General features: G+C 42.0%; 1 protein-coding gene across 1 annotated transcript in view; it reads left to right on the plus strand.

Moving 5' to 3' along the window:
• LOC144495277 (trans-2,3-enoyl-CoA reductase-like) overlaps positions 1-15,543 on the plus strand; it is a 190,555-nt gene that overhangs the window by 156,603 nt on the left and 18,409 nt on the right. The window contains exon 8 of the mRNA XM_078215349.1: positions 593-636. Within this exon, the coding sequence (XP_078071475.1) occupies positions 593-636 (44 nt within the window). The remainder of the gene's footprint in view (positions 1-592; positions 637-15,543) is intronic.

The following is a 15,543-nucleotide window of genomic DNA, read 5'->3' on the forward strand; positions in this document are numbered from 1 at the left end:
TCCAGCATGCGATTAGTCGATATCATCCTATCTGTGACAGATGATGGGAATGCAGCCACTGAACTTTATTGAGGATGGATAAGATCATCTGCTGTGCTTTGTTTGATGGGTGAACAAGCTGAGTCTGGAAAGGCAAACACAGCAATTTCACAGCAATCGATGCATCTTAATAGGGAGCCAGACTGTGGAAATACCATTTCTGCAAGGCTAATAATGGGGTGGCATAGCGTGACCAACAGTTTCTGGATATCCGCCTTTAACTATGCATCTGCTCCTTGCTGAACATGCTGTTTCATTATCCAACATTACACAAATGCCTCTTTAGATCTGTTCACTGCCTGGATAATTGAATCTGGTATCGTCACTTTCAAAGTCACCACAATGTCTCCATCTTACTGCCGTTTGAAGTATTTTTATACAATCAAGAAGAAGGCCCCACTGGGATTTAAAAAGTAATTAACTTGCTTCGAAGCAGGAAAGTTTTGTTTTGCATTTCATAGTTTATTTCGCAAATGTAATTGATTTTGTTTTGTGTCCTACAGTTACATGATGGATTTGGAAGATTACGATGTTTTATTACTTTATTTTCCAGGCTTCGGTAATAGACAAATTATTCCAGCCATGGTGTGTTTTCTGGTAAGTACAAAGCCAATTTCTATTCAAGATGAGTGCCCTGTGCTTTAATCATTTCACTTTGCATTACTTATGATTTTCCTTCATTTATTTGACTGAAATTTAAACAGGGGTAATATATATTTGAGACAGCACAGCATAAAAAGAGAGAGGACTTATATCTCATGAGTTGTAGCTAGATTCAAATTAGGTCCTTGAATCCAAAGGTGTTTTAACTTGCACTGTGACCTGGTGTTCCTTGAGGTAATTTAAAAAATGGTCACCTTGGCCTGCAGGGATGATGTTGATGTGTTTCTGTGAGGACTGAGCCAGATGTTGAATTTAGCACAAGCCTTTAGAACATTTCAGGTGCACCCATTCACACTGTTGTTACTTCAGAAATTCTTGCTTCCATTTTAAAATCCTCATCAAATCCCTCATGGCCTTGCCCTCCCTCCATCACCTCATCCAGCCCTGTCATCCTCTGAGAGATCAGCTTTCCTCTAATCCTGGCATTTTATCCAATTCCACATTTCCTCCACCCATCCGTTGTCTAGGCGCTTAGCTCTGGAATTCTATTCTTTGCCTGTGGGGGTTGCGAATTGAACAAAGAGAACAAAGAACAGTCCAGCACAGGAACAGATCCTTCGGCCTGAGCTGATCACGTTGTCCTATCTAGACCAACCGCTTATATCCCTCCATTCCCCGTTTGTTCATATGCCTATTAAGATCAGTCTTAAATGTGGCTAATGTAACTGCCTCAACCACCTCACTTGGCAATATATTCCAGGCCCCCACCACCCTCTGTGTAAAAACACTTTCCCCACTCATCTCCACTGAACCTTTCCCTCCTTATCTTGAACTTGTCCTCTCTTGTAATTGTCATTTCTGTCCTGGGAAAAAGCTTCCAACTGTTCACCCTATCTATACCTCTCATAGTTTTATAAAATTCTATCTGAAGTCGCCCCTCAGCCTCCATCTTTCCAGGGAGAACAATCCCAGTTTATTTAATCTCTCCTCATAGCTAATACCGTCCATACCAGGCAACATCCTGGTAAACCCTTTCTGTACTCTCTCCAAAGCCTCCACATCCTTCTGGTAGTGTGGTGACCAGAATTGGACACAATATTCCAAATGTGGCCTAACCAACGTTTTATACAACTGTAACATAATTTGTCAAATTTTATACTTGATGCCCTGTCCGATTAAGGCAAGCATGCCATATGCTTTCTTCACCACCTTTTCCATGTACTGCCACTTTTAAGGATCTGTGAATCTGCACTCCCAGATCTGTGTGTGTGTCTATGCTCCTGATGGTTCTGCCATTTATTTTATAGCTCCCACCTGAATTGGATCTACTTGAAGTTCCACTCTGGGACTTCAAAAATCTAAGCTGACACTTCGCAGAGATCGGGGCACCATTTTTAAACGGTGCCTTGATCTCAAAGAAAAGATAAAAGGCCCACCCACTTCACCTCTCCCCCCCCCCCCCCCCCCCCCCCCCCCCAACCCCCCCGCCAACCCTCCCAGCCCTGAACATCAGGACCCCTGGCAGACTAGGGGAACAGCTCCAACTCTCAAACACAGAGATCTGACCTCCCCCCACCACTCGCAGGCATCAAGATGACCCAACCACCCCCTGTTCACTGCAGCGGGATGGAAAAATCCCACCGGCATGAATGGCCATAACATTCCAGCCAGTCTTTTGGACGAGACATTAAACTGACAATCCATGTGTCCATAGATAAAACATAGAGTTTTCACCAATTTGGCCAATATTTATCCCTTGATCAACATCAACACTATCACATTGCTGTTTGTGGGACTTTGCTTTGTGCAAATTGGCTCCTGTGTTTCCTACAGTACAACAATGACTGCATTTCAAAAGTACTTCATCTGCAGTAAAGCACTTCAATCAATCCTGTCTGCTTTCTTTTTCTGCTAGTCTACATTGTTCTAGCCTCCTTTAAAACGCTCCTGAAAACCGGCCTTATTCACTTGACCTAATACTTTCGTTGTGGTTTGTTGTCAAATGTTATTGGGTAATACTCCTGTGAGCTGCTGTGGGACATTTTTAGAATGTGAAAGATACTATAGGGACCAATTAGCCCAGTTGACTACCTGCGTTGGATATGATCTTGAATAAAGCAAAGCACAGATTTAATCCCTGTACCAACTGAGGTAGAGCTTGGGGCCTGCCTCTTCACCTTCCCATAGTAATTATGGCATAAACCATGGTTATCAACCTGAGAACACTACATAATGAGAAAGAGAGAAAAGTACTGTACAAATGGAAGTTGTTTGTTGGTATTTCTTTCCAATAGCCTATGCCCAGTTTATGCAAAGAAGAGGAAAATGGACACAAATCTGTGAAATCTTCCATATTACCACCTGGACTTCTCCCAAATATAAGCACGGGGTGGGCGAGGGGGGGGGGGGGGGGGGGGGGGGGTGGTGCGGGGTGGAAGGGGTGACACAACTGTACCTGCAACTGGCACAGATCAAAAATAGGTAAACAGGTATGGAATTAAAATGGACAAGAATGTGCCCAGTCCTTTCTCTTGAAGTTTCCAGTGAAAGAAATCCAGCGGAAACAACCATTGATTAAGCTTTGCACCCAAATGGGTCCCAGGTCAAAGAATCAGAGGGGAGCAGGCATCAAGGGGAAGAAAGCCCAAACAGATAAATGGTCTTTATTTTCTTGATCTTGGCTGACTTTCTGACTCCAGGCTCTGGATAAAGCCCCCTGCGACTGGGAGGCAGGGGCATATTGAGGTCATGCAAGTGGCTTGAATCCACAAATCTGGATGGGTTTAGGTCATGCATAGTGTATTTGGGATGTCTGTATCTGGCGCCCAGTTGTGAGGGATTGAGGTAGGACAATGAGAGCCATCAGCTGCGTAATGGAAAGAAATGTATTTTTCTTTTATATTGTTGAGGTTTACTTGGTGCTGGCAAACTTGGCCATAGCTTTTGTCTCAACACCAGTAACACAACACAGCACAGCTTGGCAAGTAAGGGGTGCACATTAGTCTGGACCTCCCTGAAGCTGATCATTGAGTACTTACTCTCATGGTGGATTCGACTGGAAACTACACAGATGATGTTCCAGTTGTCCACACTTCACTCATGAATGACTATCTCCAGACTACTGCTCTGCATTTAAAACTCTCATCATTTCTTTTGTCAGCATGAGTATATCATATCATCATGAAATTCGTAGCCTTGGAGAAAATGGCATTGTCCAGGTGAACCTGCTTCATTACTCTTTGTCAATGTGGACAAAGTAACTAGCTTTCCTTGAACATCTTCCCTTCTTGACACGTGTTATCATGAAATGTATGCAAAGCAGCTTCACTATTTCATACCAAATAATTCTTCATGGTTTAAGGACAGATCTGAGGCAACCAACTTTACTCCATTCCAGATCCTAAACTATGATCAGGACTCTCCCAAAAAAATTCTCAGTTCCCAACATGCAGGAAAATGATAGTAAATCCCAGCAGTTTTGTTTAGTCTGATTTCCAGAACAAATCTCCAAAACTGTGCATCACAGAGTGCCTCAGCATAATTCACTCTGGAAACCTGTGGGCGGGGTCTATTCCCTCCGAGGAGGTCAGCAGCATAGCGCTGAGCAGGCCACTGTGCATGCCCTGATCTGTCAGAGCGGAGATCGACGCATATGCAATGGCCCTGTATTGCTGGCTTCCCGATCGCTGGCCTCTGATCGCTGGCCAGCCCCGTAACCCCCCATAGCTGGCCCTCTAACCCCCCAACTCCAATCGCTGGCCTCCTGGACCTCCCCAGCTGACCCAATGTCCCCCCAACCCCCCAATGCCCCCCCCCCCCCACTCCCCCCAGCCCAGACCTCCCAATCCCGATCTCCCAATTCCCACCTTACCGGGCAGTCCCAATGTCCCAATTACCCCCACCAATAGTCCCGACACCCCCTCTCCTGACAGCCCCGACCCCAGCCATCCCCCTCCCCCACGAGCAGCCCTTACCACCCCCCACCCTCTTGACAATCCCGATAGCCCCCAACCCCCCATCCGGATGGCGAGCCCCGATCACCTCCTCCCTTCCTCTCCCAGTCATCCCAAGTGCAGACTAGCAGCGGGTCCCCCCACTCACACCGATTGCCCCCAATATGCCCCACCCCCTTTGGCCGTGCTGCCTTGGCACTGCTTGATGCCCAGTGGGTAGTGCCAAGGTGTCCCTTGAGCATTGCCAGCTTGCCCCTTTGGCAGTGCCAGGGGGCCAGGATGGCACTGCCAGGATGGCACTGCCCAAAGGGCATCCCTCTTTCTCCCTGACCTCCCAGAGGGGCCTCAATTACCTCTGTTCGCTCCACTGGGGTCAGACCACCTGTTCCCCGTTAGTGGGGAGCAGGAGTAAATCCAGTAAAAAGCAGGAGGGAACCATTCCTGGCAGGGGGGGGCACACTAATGAAATGGAAATTGTGATTTCCATACTGAAATCAGCTCTGTGCCAGAAAGCTTAGTCTGGGAGACTCGTGGAGGCCGTGGTGCCCAGCAGGAAGCCTGAGAAATGGCCTCCGCTGATGTCTCCCAGCCCACTGCGCTGCGAGAGCTGCACAGCAGGCTGGGAGAATTGCCCTCAGTATTCAGCCTCTCCTTCTTTGTCTTACTAGTTTAGAAACTCTCTAATATTTTGTAGGTGCACAGTGAGTTCGTTGAATAACGGAGTTAACTGGAGGTGGAACCTCCAAATGCCCATTTTAACGCAAATTTTTATTAAATTGCATACAGTTTATTGAGTCATGATCCAGTGCAGATCACACAGTAGTTACATGTCCATTCCTTGAGGTTGGTCAGTTGCAAATGTCAGTCAACTAATATGTTTAATGCTCCACTTGTTCTTAAGGAAAATTATTTTATGGGGAATTGTTGCTAATTGGCAGTGAGCACATGACAGTAAAGTAATTAAGTACTGAGGTGTGAAAAAGTGAAAGTTGTCTGATGTATAACAGTCATGTGATCCAAGAACATCAGTTGGAGCCTTGATAACATTTGTTCCAGTTATATTTGAGTTGGAATTCAAGTGAGAATTTTATTCTGCTTTGTACAATTTTTGTACCAGTGAGTGATTGATTGATTTATTATTATCACATGTATCGGGATACAGTGAAAAGTATTGGTTCTTGTGAGCTATGCAGACAAAATATACTGTCCATAGAGTACATAGGGGAGAAGGAAAGGATAGAGGGCAGAATTTAGTGTTCGGTTACCAATGGGGTGAAGAGAAAGATTAGCTTAATGTGTGATAGGACCAGTATGGGCTGGTACATTCCATGTTCCTGAGAACAGTTTTCACACAAAAGATTCAACACCTGCAAGTTTGAATTAGAATGCAATGAGCACAGTAATATGCTTTTGGTATGTCAATTGTCATGCGCTTTGAATTTATCCAGAATTATACATGACCTCTGACTGTATGAGATCAAGGTACAAATACATCCATCTATTAACAGCAAGTAAATTAGATGAAGGGATGGGGAAAGGCAAAGGACCTTGTCAAATTTTGCTTAAAATGCTCCTATGAAGTGCCTTGAGATATTTTATTACATTAAGGGCACTATATAAATACAGGTAGTGTTGTTTTAGTGATACGTCCCACTGAGGTCTACAAAATTATGAGAGGCATAGACAGGGTGGATAATCAGAGGCTTTTTCCAGGTGTGGATGTGCCAATTACAAGGAGGCACAGGTTCCAGGTGAGAGGGGGAAAGTTTAAGGGAGATGTGCTGGGTGCCTGGAACGTGATGCCAGAGGAGGTGGTGCAAGCAGGCACATTAGCAACATTTAAGAGACATCTGGATGGGTACATGAATGGGGAGGGAATAGAGGGATGTGAACTGAGTAAGCACAGAAGGTTTTTTTTCAGTTTAGTTAGGGTATCATGATTGGCACATTGGAGGGCTGAAGGGCCTGTTCCTATGCTGCACTTTTCTGTGTTCTTTGTTCTTTGATTGGTGCCAGGTAAGTGACATATTATTGGAAATGTTTTCATTCAATTCATAAACAAGTCATAATGATGATGGTTATTATTCATAATTCTTACTCTGGTTAAAAATGCTCAATAAACTTATGAAATTATATCACTTGTACTAAGGGGACCTGAAAACAATTTCTACTATCTTGATACGCAGGTAGACTTTCACAAGACCATCTGGTATTTTGTCACAAGACTACAGGAATCAGATACCCCATTGCTGTGTCGGATATTGTTTTTCTTTTTATTCTACTCACACAAGAGCATAGCTCAAGGCAGAAGTTTATATTAACTTGAATTCCTATCCATCATCTGTGTTTTACTAGCATCCTCTGTTTTCTATTAGTTTCATCTCTTTTCTTCCTCTTCTCCTGAGGTAAGGGGCCACAGGGACAGTTGGCCTTTGATGCCGAGCCAAATGGTCATTCTTCATCTCAGGGTCTTGCCAATATGTTAATGACAATTTTTTTAGTCTGCGAAGCATCTTAACCCAAGCTCAAACTTACCTTACACACCCAAGCTCTTTTCTAATTTATATTGGTAACAGAACAGTATGTTTCCTCCTCCCTAAACACCAAAATTATCAAGATCAATTTATAGAATCCTTCTGCTAGTCTGGGGTCTTCCCAGATTATGTTAATTATCTCAACACAAACCTTTCTGATCTATAGGCCAGCTACTCACTATTGTGTTATGATGCACATGTATGTTTAAGAGAGCATATCCCCTTAAACTGCTGTCAATCACTATTACCTCAACACAGGGTGAGGTGTATTAATTCCATGACACAAACTCTCTCTATAGCAGCAGCAGTCGAGGTTAGGCATATTATCCACAGTCTTCCAGGCAACACTGTACGTATACAATATCAAATCTTCAAATAAAGAACTCATTACTATTTCGCCAATTCTTGTTGCTCGATTGGTATGTTTACATTGACTGGAATCATGTAACATGGTGGCAGTGTGTTTTTTTGAGGAATTGACTGAGAGTTATCAGGCCTTTAACATCCAGCAAAAGAAGTGGCGTGGAGGTGAAAAACTATAAATAACTCACCTTGTATGAGTGATTTTGCAGAACTGTATAAATCCTACACACTCTACCTTCATTCTAGAACATTGCACCAGCCAGCAGGCACTGACTGGATCCACGTAAGATTGTCCAAACCTGAGAGAGACTAATTCATATCAACTAACTGCTGTAAAGTTTGTGCAGGACAGACATTAAATGTTCCTCTCTGGGAGGTCTAACTTTGAGTACAACTCCAGAGACAGGAGAGAATCCATTGTTGCTGTAGACCATCTCCTCAGGAGGCTGGGATTGGGGGGAGATTAAACACAGGATACTGGGCTAGAGTAGAAGAGTCCATCCAGTAGCAGTTCCCAATAGATCCTAACAATCAGAAAAAAACCTGTAAATATATGTTTTCTTTATTTAATTTTCCCCATGAAGCCTGCAGTACATATTAATGTCTAAATCACTGCTTTTTGGATGGAGCTTAAGTTAGCCTGGGAAAAGTAGAAAAAGGTCAACAGTGCCACCATTGCAGTCAAGCAACAACCCATGACTAGCTAAGAAAATAGATACTTAGGTACTACAATTCAAAGAGTTAAACAGCCTGAATAGCTGTCCTGTTTCAGATCTTCTTCTTTAGTTCTCTGCCTGAAAGAAAGTCCGACTCATAGTGCTACACTCTCTAGCATGGGTAGGCTAAGGAGGCAGGTTTCCAATCTGCTCCAGTCAGAATGAGAAACAAACCCCATGTTGTTCGCATCAATCTGGTCCATGCCGGCTATCCAACCAATTGGGCTAACCAGTCCCGCAAGGAGTCTGAGTTGCTGAGGCAACAGATTTTTACATGTATATTGCAGTGTGCATGTTGTAGCCTTGAGCTATTAATAGTGATGATAAAGGCTCCAATTTATTTCCCTCACATGGCCAGGGATCACTCCACTTTTTCTGCCTGCCTCTGGCATATTTTGAAAGAATTGAGAAATTGATACTCAACCTGTTTGGCTATGTTATGAATGCATCCTGCTAGAGTGGGACTCGAACAAAAGGCTTCTGGCTCAGAGGCAAAGACCCTACCATTGTGAGACGAGACCTCCTTCCTGTTTCATATAAGATTTTGGTAATTTTGTCAAAGCCACACAATGACCACACAATTTCCTGCACTGAAGTGAAAGGTAGCAGACATCCAGTCTGAATTTATTTTGTTCCAACAACACATTCAGCTGTGTTTTCTGGACCTTAATATATGCAAAACAGAGAAGCAAACCATAAAAGTTAGAAGTGCTACCATCAATGAAGACCTCCACAAATGAAACATTTTAGGTCTGTTGGATGGTGACCTTAAAAATCCCTATAAAGCATTATCAACACTTGAATATCAATTATGAATGAAGCTCGATTTACAATTGCATCATCTTAAATCTGTGTATTTTAGGAAACAACCAACAAAGACTATTGACCAATTAATAAATAGTTGCAGAAACAAGGGTCATGGTTGTGACTGAATGACAACAGAGCAGGTGAACAGAATAATCAGTACCCCATATAAGTGTTCCAAAGAGATCTCTTGGACCAGCACATAGGCGAGTGTGGAAGCTCTCCTGCAAAACTGATGCAAATATGAAGCCAGTCTACTGGATAGACAGGGCTACAGACTATGTAATTCATCCACCATTGGTATGATAACCAATGCAAGCGATGTGACCTCATAGGCGTACCTAGAAAATGTTTAGCTTTGAACAATGTTTGCAAAGCATAAGGCAAGAGATGACACTAGAATTGCCAGTGCATAAAGCAACAACCAAAACAAATTGTTTGACATCATGAAAAGCCACAACAAACTAAGGGTACATAACAGCCATCATCGAAACAAGATCTATGAAATGTCTAGCCAAGCTTTATATTCAGAAATGAGGATAGCCAGACTATTGACACACAAGGTGGAATTCTACCACCTCACCAACCACGAGAATCGTAACGGGCTGGACACGGACCATGCAAAGGTCCATTGACCTCGGACAATATCTTCTGGCTTTAGGATGAGCGCAGCTGGAAAATTCCACCCACAAAGTGAGCTGACATATTTTACAGTGAACATCAAAGAGTGTTTTGGCACAATGGTACCAAATGAAACTTTTGCCTCCTCCAAATCTTGCATGGAGTGACAATCATCATCAGATTCCACACCACTCAATTTACTTACTTTGCACCAGGGTGCCACATTTTACACCCAGATATCCGAAATGGACTTCCTTGGAAATGCAGAGCATTCCTGTTCTGGGAGTCATAACTTCATAGTGCAGGATCATAGAATCCTACAGTGCAGAAAGAGGCCATTCGGCCCATCGGGTCTGCAGTGACCACAATCCTACCCAGGCCCTATCCCCAAAACTCCATGCATTTAACCTAACTAGTCCCCCTGACACTAGGTAAGTGGGTGTGGCAGTGGGGTAGCAGATGGATGAAGAGGTAGGGCATCAGATATGAGAGTGAAGAGGCGATGTGATAGGTGGGGAGTGGTAGGATGGTTGGGAAGAATGGTGTAGTAAGGGATCAAAGATATAGCTATCTTGGAATTAGAACTGGTTTTAAGCCTTCTAACCTTTTTCTGGATTACTATTCTGGGAAGTAAGTCGGAATCATCCAAAGCCTTTGACTCTAAGAGTTTCAGAGGGTTCCAGATGCAAGGGAACTGCCCATTGGGATTCCATATTTTCCAGGCAAATCCCATGTAGTCAGTGCATGGGGACTTACAAGGGGTCTCCCAATGCATCTTGGGGGATGCCTCTTGGGTACAACCATTGAGAGATCAGAGGGTCTGTGCCCATTAGCCCACTGATGCAGGGTCAGCATAACCTATATGCAAAACTGGATACCAGTGCAGGTGAAAGCATCCTTCTTCTTTGCACACTTACATTTATGTACCCATGGACTTGGTGAGTGATGATTCAGCCAACCACTTCCAGACTCACCATGTGCAATGGCTCAGAGATTCCATCTCTGGAATCGATTACACTCGAGTGTCACTGCAGCAAGTCACCCTGATTACCCAGGGTAGTTTGTGTCATAGACACCATAGGTCACCTATTGGTGTGCAGGGATCTAACTGAGGGAAACCTTGACCATACTTTTGAAATGTTCATCCCAGAATAAGATTCTACTGAATCTTTTATAAATGGATGGATTCAAATCCCTCTCCCCAATTCCCCAAACATAACAAGATTGTTACATTTGCACTGTTGTAACGCTGAGAACGTTGGCGACTTTAAGATGTTATAAAATGCTGAGGGAGATTAAATTGAATTAATTACAGAAATAGATCTGAATTTATGATGGAATGCACAAGGTTAATTTCTAACACTCTAGAAATATGATTTGCTACTTTTATGAACTAAGCATTTGGGCAGGTCCCAGAGGCAATTATTAGTTGACAGATGCTGCTATCTCTCAGTCCTGTGTTAAATTAGTTCATTACCTCAGAGAAAAAACACTCATCCACCAATTTTAGGAACAAAATATTTATTTAAAAAATAATGATACAGGATTTACATAGATTAATAAAAATTGTTGCTGTACAATACAGAGTTGTAACATACATGAGTAAGGATTGTATTCATAAACCTATAAATATATATAGTTTGATCACTCTCTGTATTAACTGAGTTTTTATATTAATCTTTTTTAAAGAAAATCACAGGGTCAAATTAGTCAATGACAAGAACACAATGGGAATAATAATGAATTCGCTTTACATTTCAGACTATTTTACACACTGCCATGTTAGAAAAGGGGCTGTCACTTAACTTTCAGTCGGTTTTGTGTGACTGGCATTGGACAATTTTACTCCTTGAATTTTAAAATGAATGAAAACAGATGAAAGTATCCCTCAGTTTCAAAAATAAATGCTGTTTGAAAGATCAGGAACTGCAAGCACAAACAGCAGGCACCCATTCACTGCAGGTATTATGTGATATTCTGGACATCAGTGGGAAGAGAGAATGAGAGAGAGACCATATCTAATGCTTCCACATGAAACATAAATAAAACCATATTTTCATGATTTTACTGGTTAAGATTAATTTAAAAATAAGCATGGTATGCACTGGTTATAAATGGTGAATGAGAACGTAATCTTCCTCAAATAAAATTACCCCAAACTTTATGTACCCACACTGTGCATCACCTGGATGTATTTGGCCCTGACAATGGAAAGTATTCTGATCTTCAGCATGAACATTTCTCACCTTGAAAAGCACAACATGCAAATAACATTGAACAAGGGTGAAATAGATTAGAAAATCACTTCACTGAATTTGGCATGTTGTTGCAGTTAATGATAATGTGCTGGTGCTTACTTTAATTGACTGAACTTTCTATGCACAGTTACTGAATCAAGTGAGCTGCCAATCAGAGATGAGAAGCGACCACATGAGTTTGAATTGATTTATTATTGTCACATTATTAGTATACAGTGAAGAGTATTGTTTCTTGCACTCCATAGACAAAGCATATCGTACATAAAGAAGGGAAGGAGAGGGTGCAGAATGTAGTGTTACAGTCATAGGGTGTAGAGAAAGATCAACTTAATATAAGGTACGTTCATTATAAGGTAGGCTTAACAGTCCTGTATGTCAACTGTACATTAGGGTAATCCAAAACTAATCGTAATTCCCGACTTGCTCCATTGTCTTGTATCATCTTCTACTTCAAACTATTTATCTCTTTAAAAGATGCAATGGTCTGTTCTTCAACTTGATCTGTGACAAAGTATTCCATGCTACAACCACCTTCTGTGTCAATAAATTTAAAACTGATAACTTCTCATAACTGACTGCCCTACCAAAACAAAAATATTTCTCTATTCACTCTATCTTTCTCTAATTTAAAACACCTTTATTAGATCTATACTTCATCATTTTCTGTTTCAGCAATGAAGTGTTTGAATTTCAATGGGGTCAGGAATCTGACATTTGGATAATTTCCTGGCCATGACTTCATGCCACATCTGCCGTGCCCAAGCATATCTTCAAATGTAGATGCCTTAATTAGGTCAACTGCAAATTTGGCAATCAATTAGTAGCACTAAGCATTACCAGGACACAGGAGATGCCTGCTAAGCATGATCATCAAAGGCATGCAGCAACCATGACAGGGCCTGCCATTGCCTTACAGAAGAGAGGAGGAAGGATAGTAGAGGGCCAGCAGTCACTGCACAGTGTGGCCAAACACCCAGCTAAAAGATACAGCATCTAAATCAGAACAAAAGCATCTATTGACATTTTTTTTCATCATTTAAAAAAATATGTAGTTATTTCCACATTGAACTCAACAGCTGTGCACTAATGTGCAGCAGAATGTTTGAATTTGGTGATTTGCGATTTGAAAATTGCTTTCTGGCCCTCTCTGGCCCATTGACAAACTTCTCAAGGAACTTGATGTGCAATTTATTGGAAGGAAGCAGGTTTTTGATTCCCCTCAAAGACCAGTCCTAGGTTTGAAAATTCCAGCTACTCCTGGAAATCTGATGTGCCATTGCTGTTCAAAGCATGTCCACTCCCATTCTCTCTCCCAAGGACATTTGAAGTCCAGCTTCAGTATCTCAAGTTTCTTCTCACAATTGCAGTTTCCTATTTTTACCATAATCTTGAAGAATTAATCTTGCACGCTGTCTATTGCTTTAATGTCCTTCTTGTAAAAGATATCCAAATTTGCACACACTGCTCTAATTGTGACTGAGTTAATATTTTCTACAGATGTAGCAATGATGTCGCCACTGTTTTCATTGTCCATGTTCAGCATGGGCAGCTGCCCATTTATCAGATAAACTGCCCTGATCATTAGCATTGGAGCCAAATAAAGAGATTGTGCAGAAGAGTCAGAAATGTCTGTTTCTCTCTCCACTGATGCTGCCAGACCTGCTGAGTTTTTCCAGCATTTTCTGCTTTTATCTCAATTGCAGAAGCATTGCTCGTAAAAAGTTTAGGGTATCTCAATAAAACATTTACAACTCAATAATCTCCATGTATTTATCAATTTAGAAAGCTCTGCTGATTTCTAGGGTTGATCTTAAGATGAACCACAATTACTTTTGCAATAAGATTTGTTGTAAAGGCAGTTGCCAAGCACACTTCAGGCATTCTGCAACAAGTCTGTATGAATGTTAGATTTTTTTTTTTGCTGTTCACTGTGTACAATGGACAAATCACAGTAACATCAATGCACTCAATAAATCTGACCAGGCAGTAGTTATTGCTGCCATTTTCACCGACTTATTTATTTGAACACACTGGATTTCTTGGTTTCACCATTGCCTTCTATTAATTTTTACTGCTATTCTTTGCTTTCCTCCCCAATTGTCTTCCATCATGTTTATTGCCATTAACTTGCATAGGATCCCTACAGTGTAGAACGAGGCCATTCAACCCATCAAGTCTGCACTGACTCTCCGACAGAGGATCCCACCCAGGCCCTTTTCCGTCACCCCATGACAGTTTCCAAACTCCACTCCCAAAAATACACTTTAAACACTCTTTCACAATAATACTTATCATTAGTGGTTTGCATTCCAAAATCCAGTCCAGTTTTCCAAATGACTCCTTTAAACAAAACTTTGCTCCATTTCTAACAGTGAATCCAGTATCCAGGTTTTACACCACCCCCTTTAGGATATCTTTGTCTTGACTGCTGTACAAACTGTTCACAATTGCTTTAACACATTCTATTAAACTGACATCAAACTTTTGATTTACCTCTGAAGTCTACTTTTCAACTTTAAATCTGTTTACTGCAATTGTCTCTTTAAATCAGGATGTTTTGTTTACTCCTCCTTGAACTCTTCTGAATAATACCATGGTCTCTATTCTCTTAACTTTAGTCACCTTAAGAAACTTGTTCTGCCCCAATTCCCTTGTTATCTGGACTGTAATTGGTTCCTAGAAAGCCTGTCTCTTTGCCACTCCCTTTTCCTGTCCAGCTTCTCTGGGCATACTTGAGTGATGGTCACTCTCTAGTATTCTGTCTCCAACCATTAACAAATTGAGCTTAAACTAAGAGCAAAACACCTTTCTTCCTTAAAAAGGCCTCCACTTGCTAAGCAATGCTCGCAAACTTCTGAAACCAAAACAGAAAATGCTGGAAAATCTCAGCAGGTCCAACAGCATCTGTGGAAAGAGAATGGAGCCAATGTTTCAAATCTGGATGACCCTTCGTTAGAGCTAACGAAGCAAACTTCTGTTGGCTTATTTACTCTTAACACCATTGTCTTCTCTAAGCACAATAGAAACATAGGCCGCGATTCTCCCATCCCGACCTGTAACCTGTAACCCCCACGACTTGCCTGGGCTTGCAAAATCTCACTAACTGTCCTGGCTGGAGACAATACACATCTCTTTAACCTGTGCTTATCCCTCTCTCCACTCACATTATCTGTACCTTTAAGACTTGATTACCTGTAAAGACTCGCATTCCAACCATTATTTTGTAAATTGAGTTAGTGTCTTTATATGCCCTGTTTGTGAATAGAACTCCCACTCACCTGATGAAGGGGCAGCGCTCCGAAAGCTAGTGGCTTGTGCTACCAAATAAACCTGTTGGACTTTAACCTGGTGTTGTGGGACTCTGATACCAAAGGGCACACTCTTAGAATAAGGGGTAGGCCATTTAAGACTGAGATGAGGAGGAATGTCTTCACTCAATGGGTGGTGAATCTTTGGAATTCCTACTCTCCAGGATCTCAATCATTGAGCATCTTCAAGACATAAATCAATAGGTTTCTGGATACCCAAGGCATCAAGAGAAATGGAGACAGTGCAGGAAAGTGCCATTGAGATAGATAATCAGCCATTATCTAAGTGAATGGTGGAGAAGGCACAGTGGGCTGAATGACCTCCTGCCCCTATGTTCCTGTGA

Source organism: Mustelus asterias, chromosome 6 (assembly GCF_964213995.1).
Source record: "Mustelus asterias chromosome 6, sMusAst1.hap1.1, whole genome shotgun sequence".
In the NCBI taxonomy this organism is placed as follows: Eukaryota; Metazoa; Chordata; class Chondrichthyes; order Carcharhiniformes; family Triakidae; genus Mustelus; species Mustelus asterias.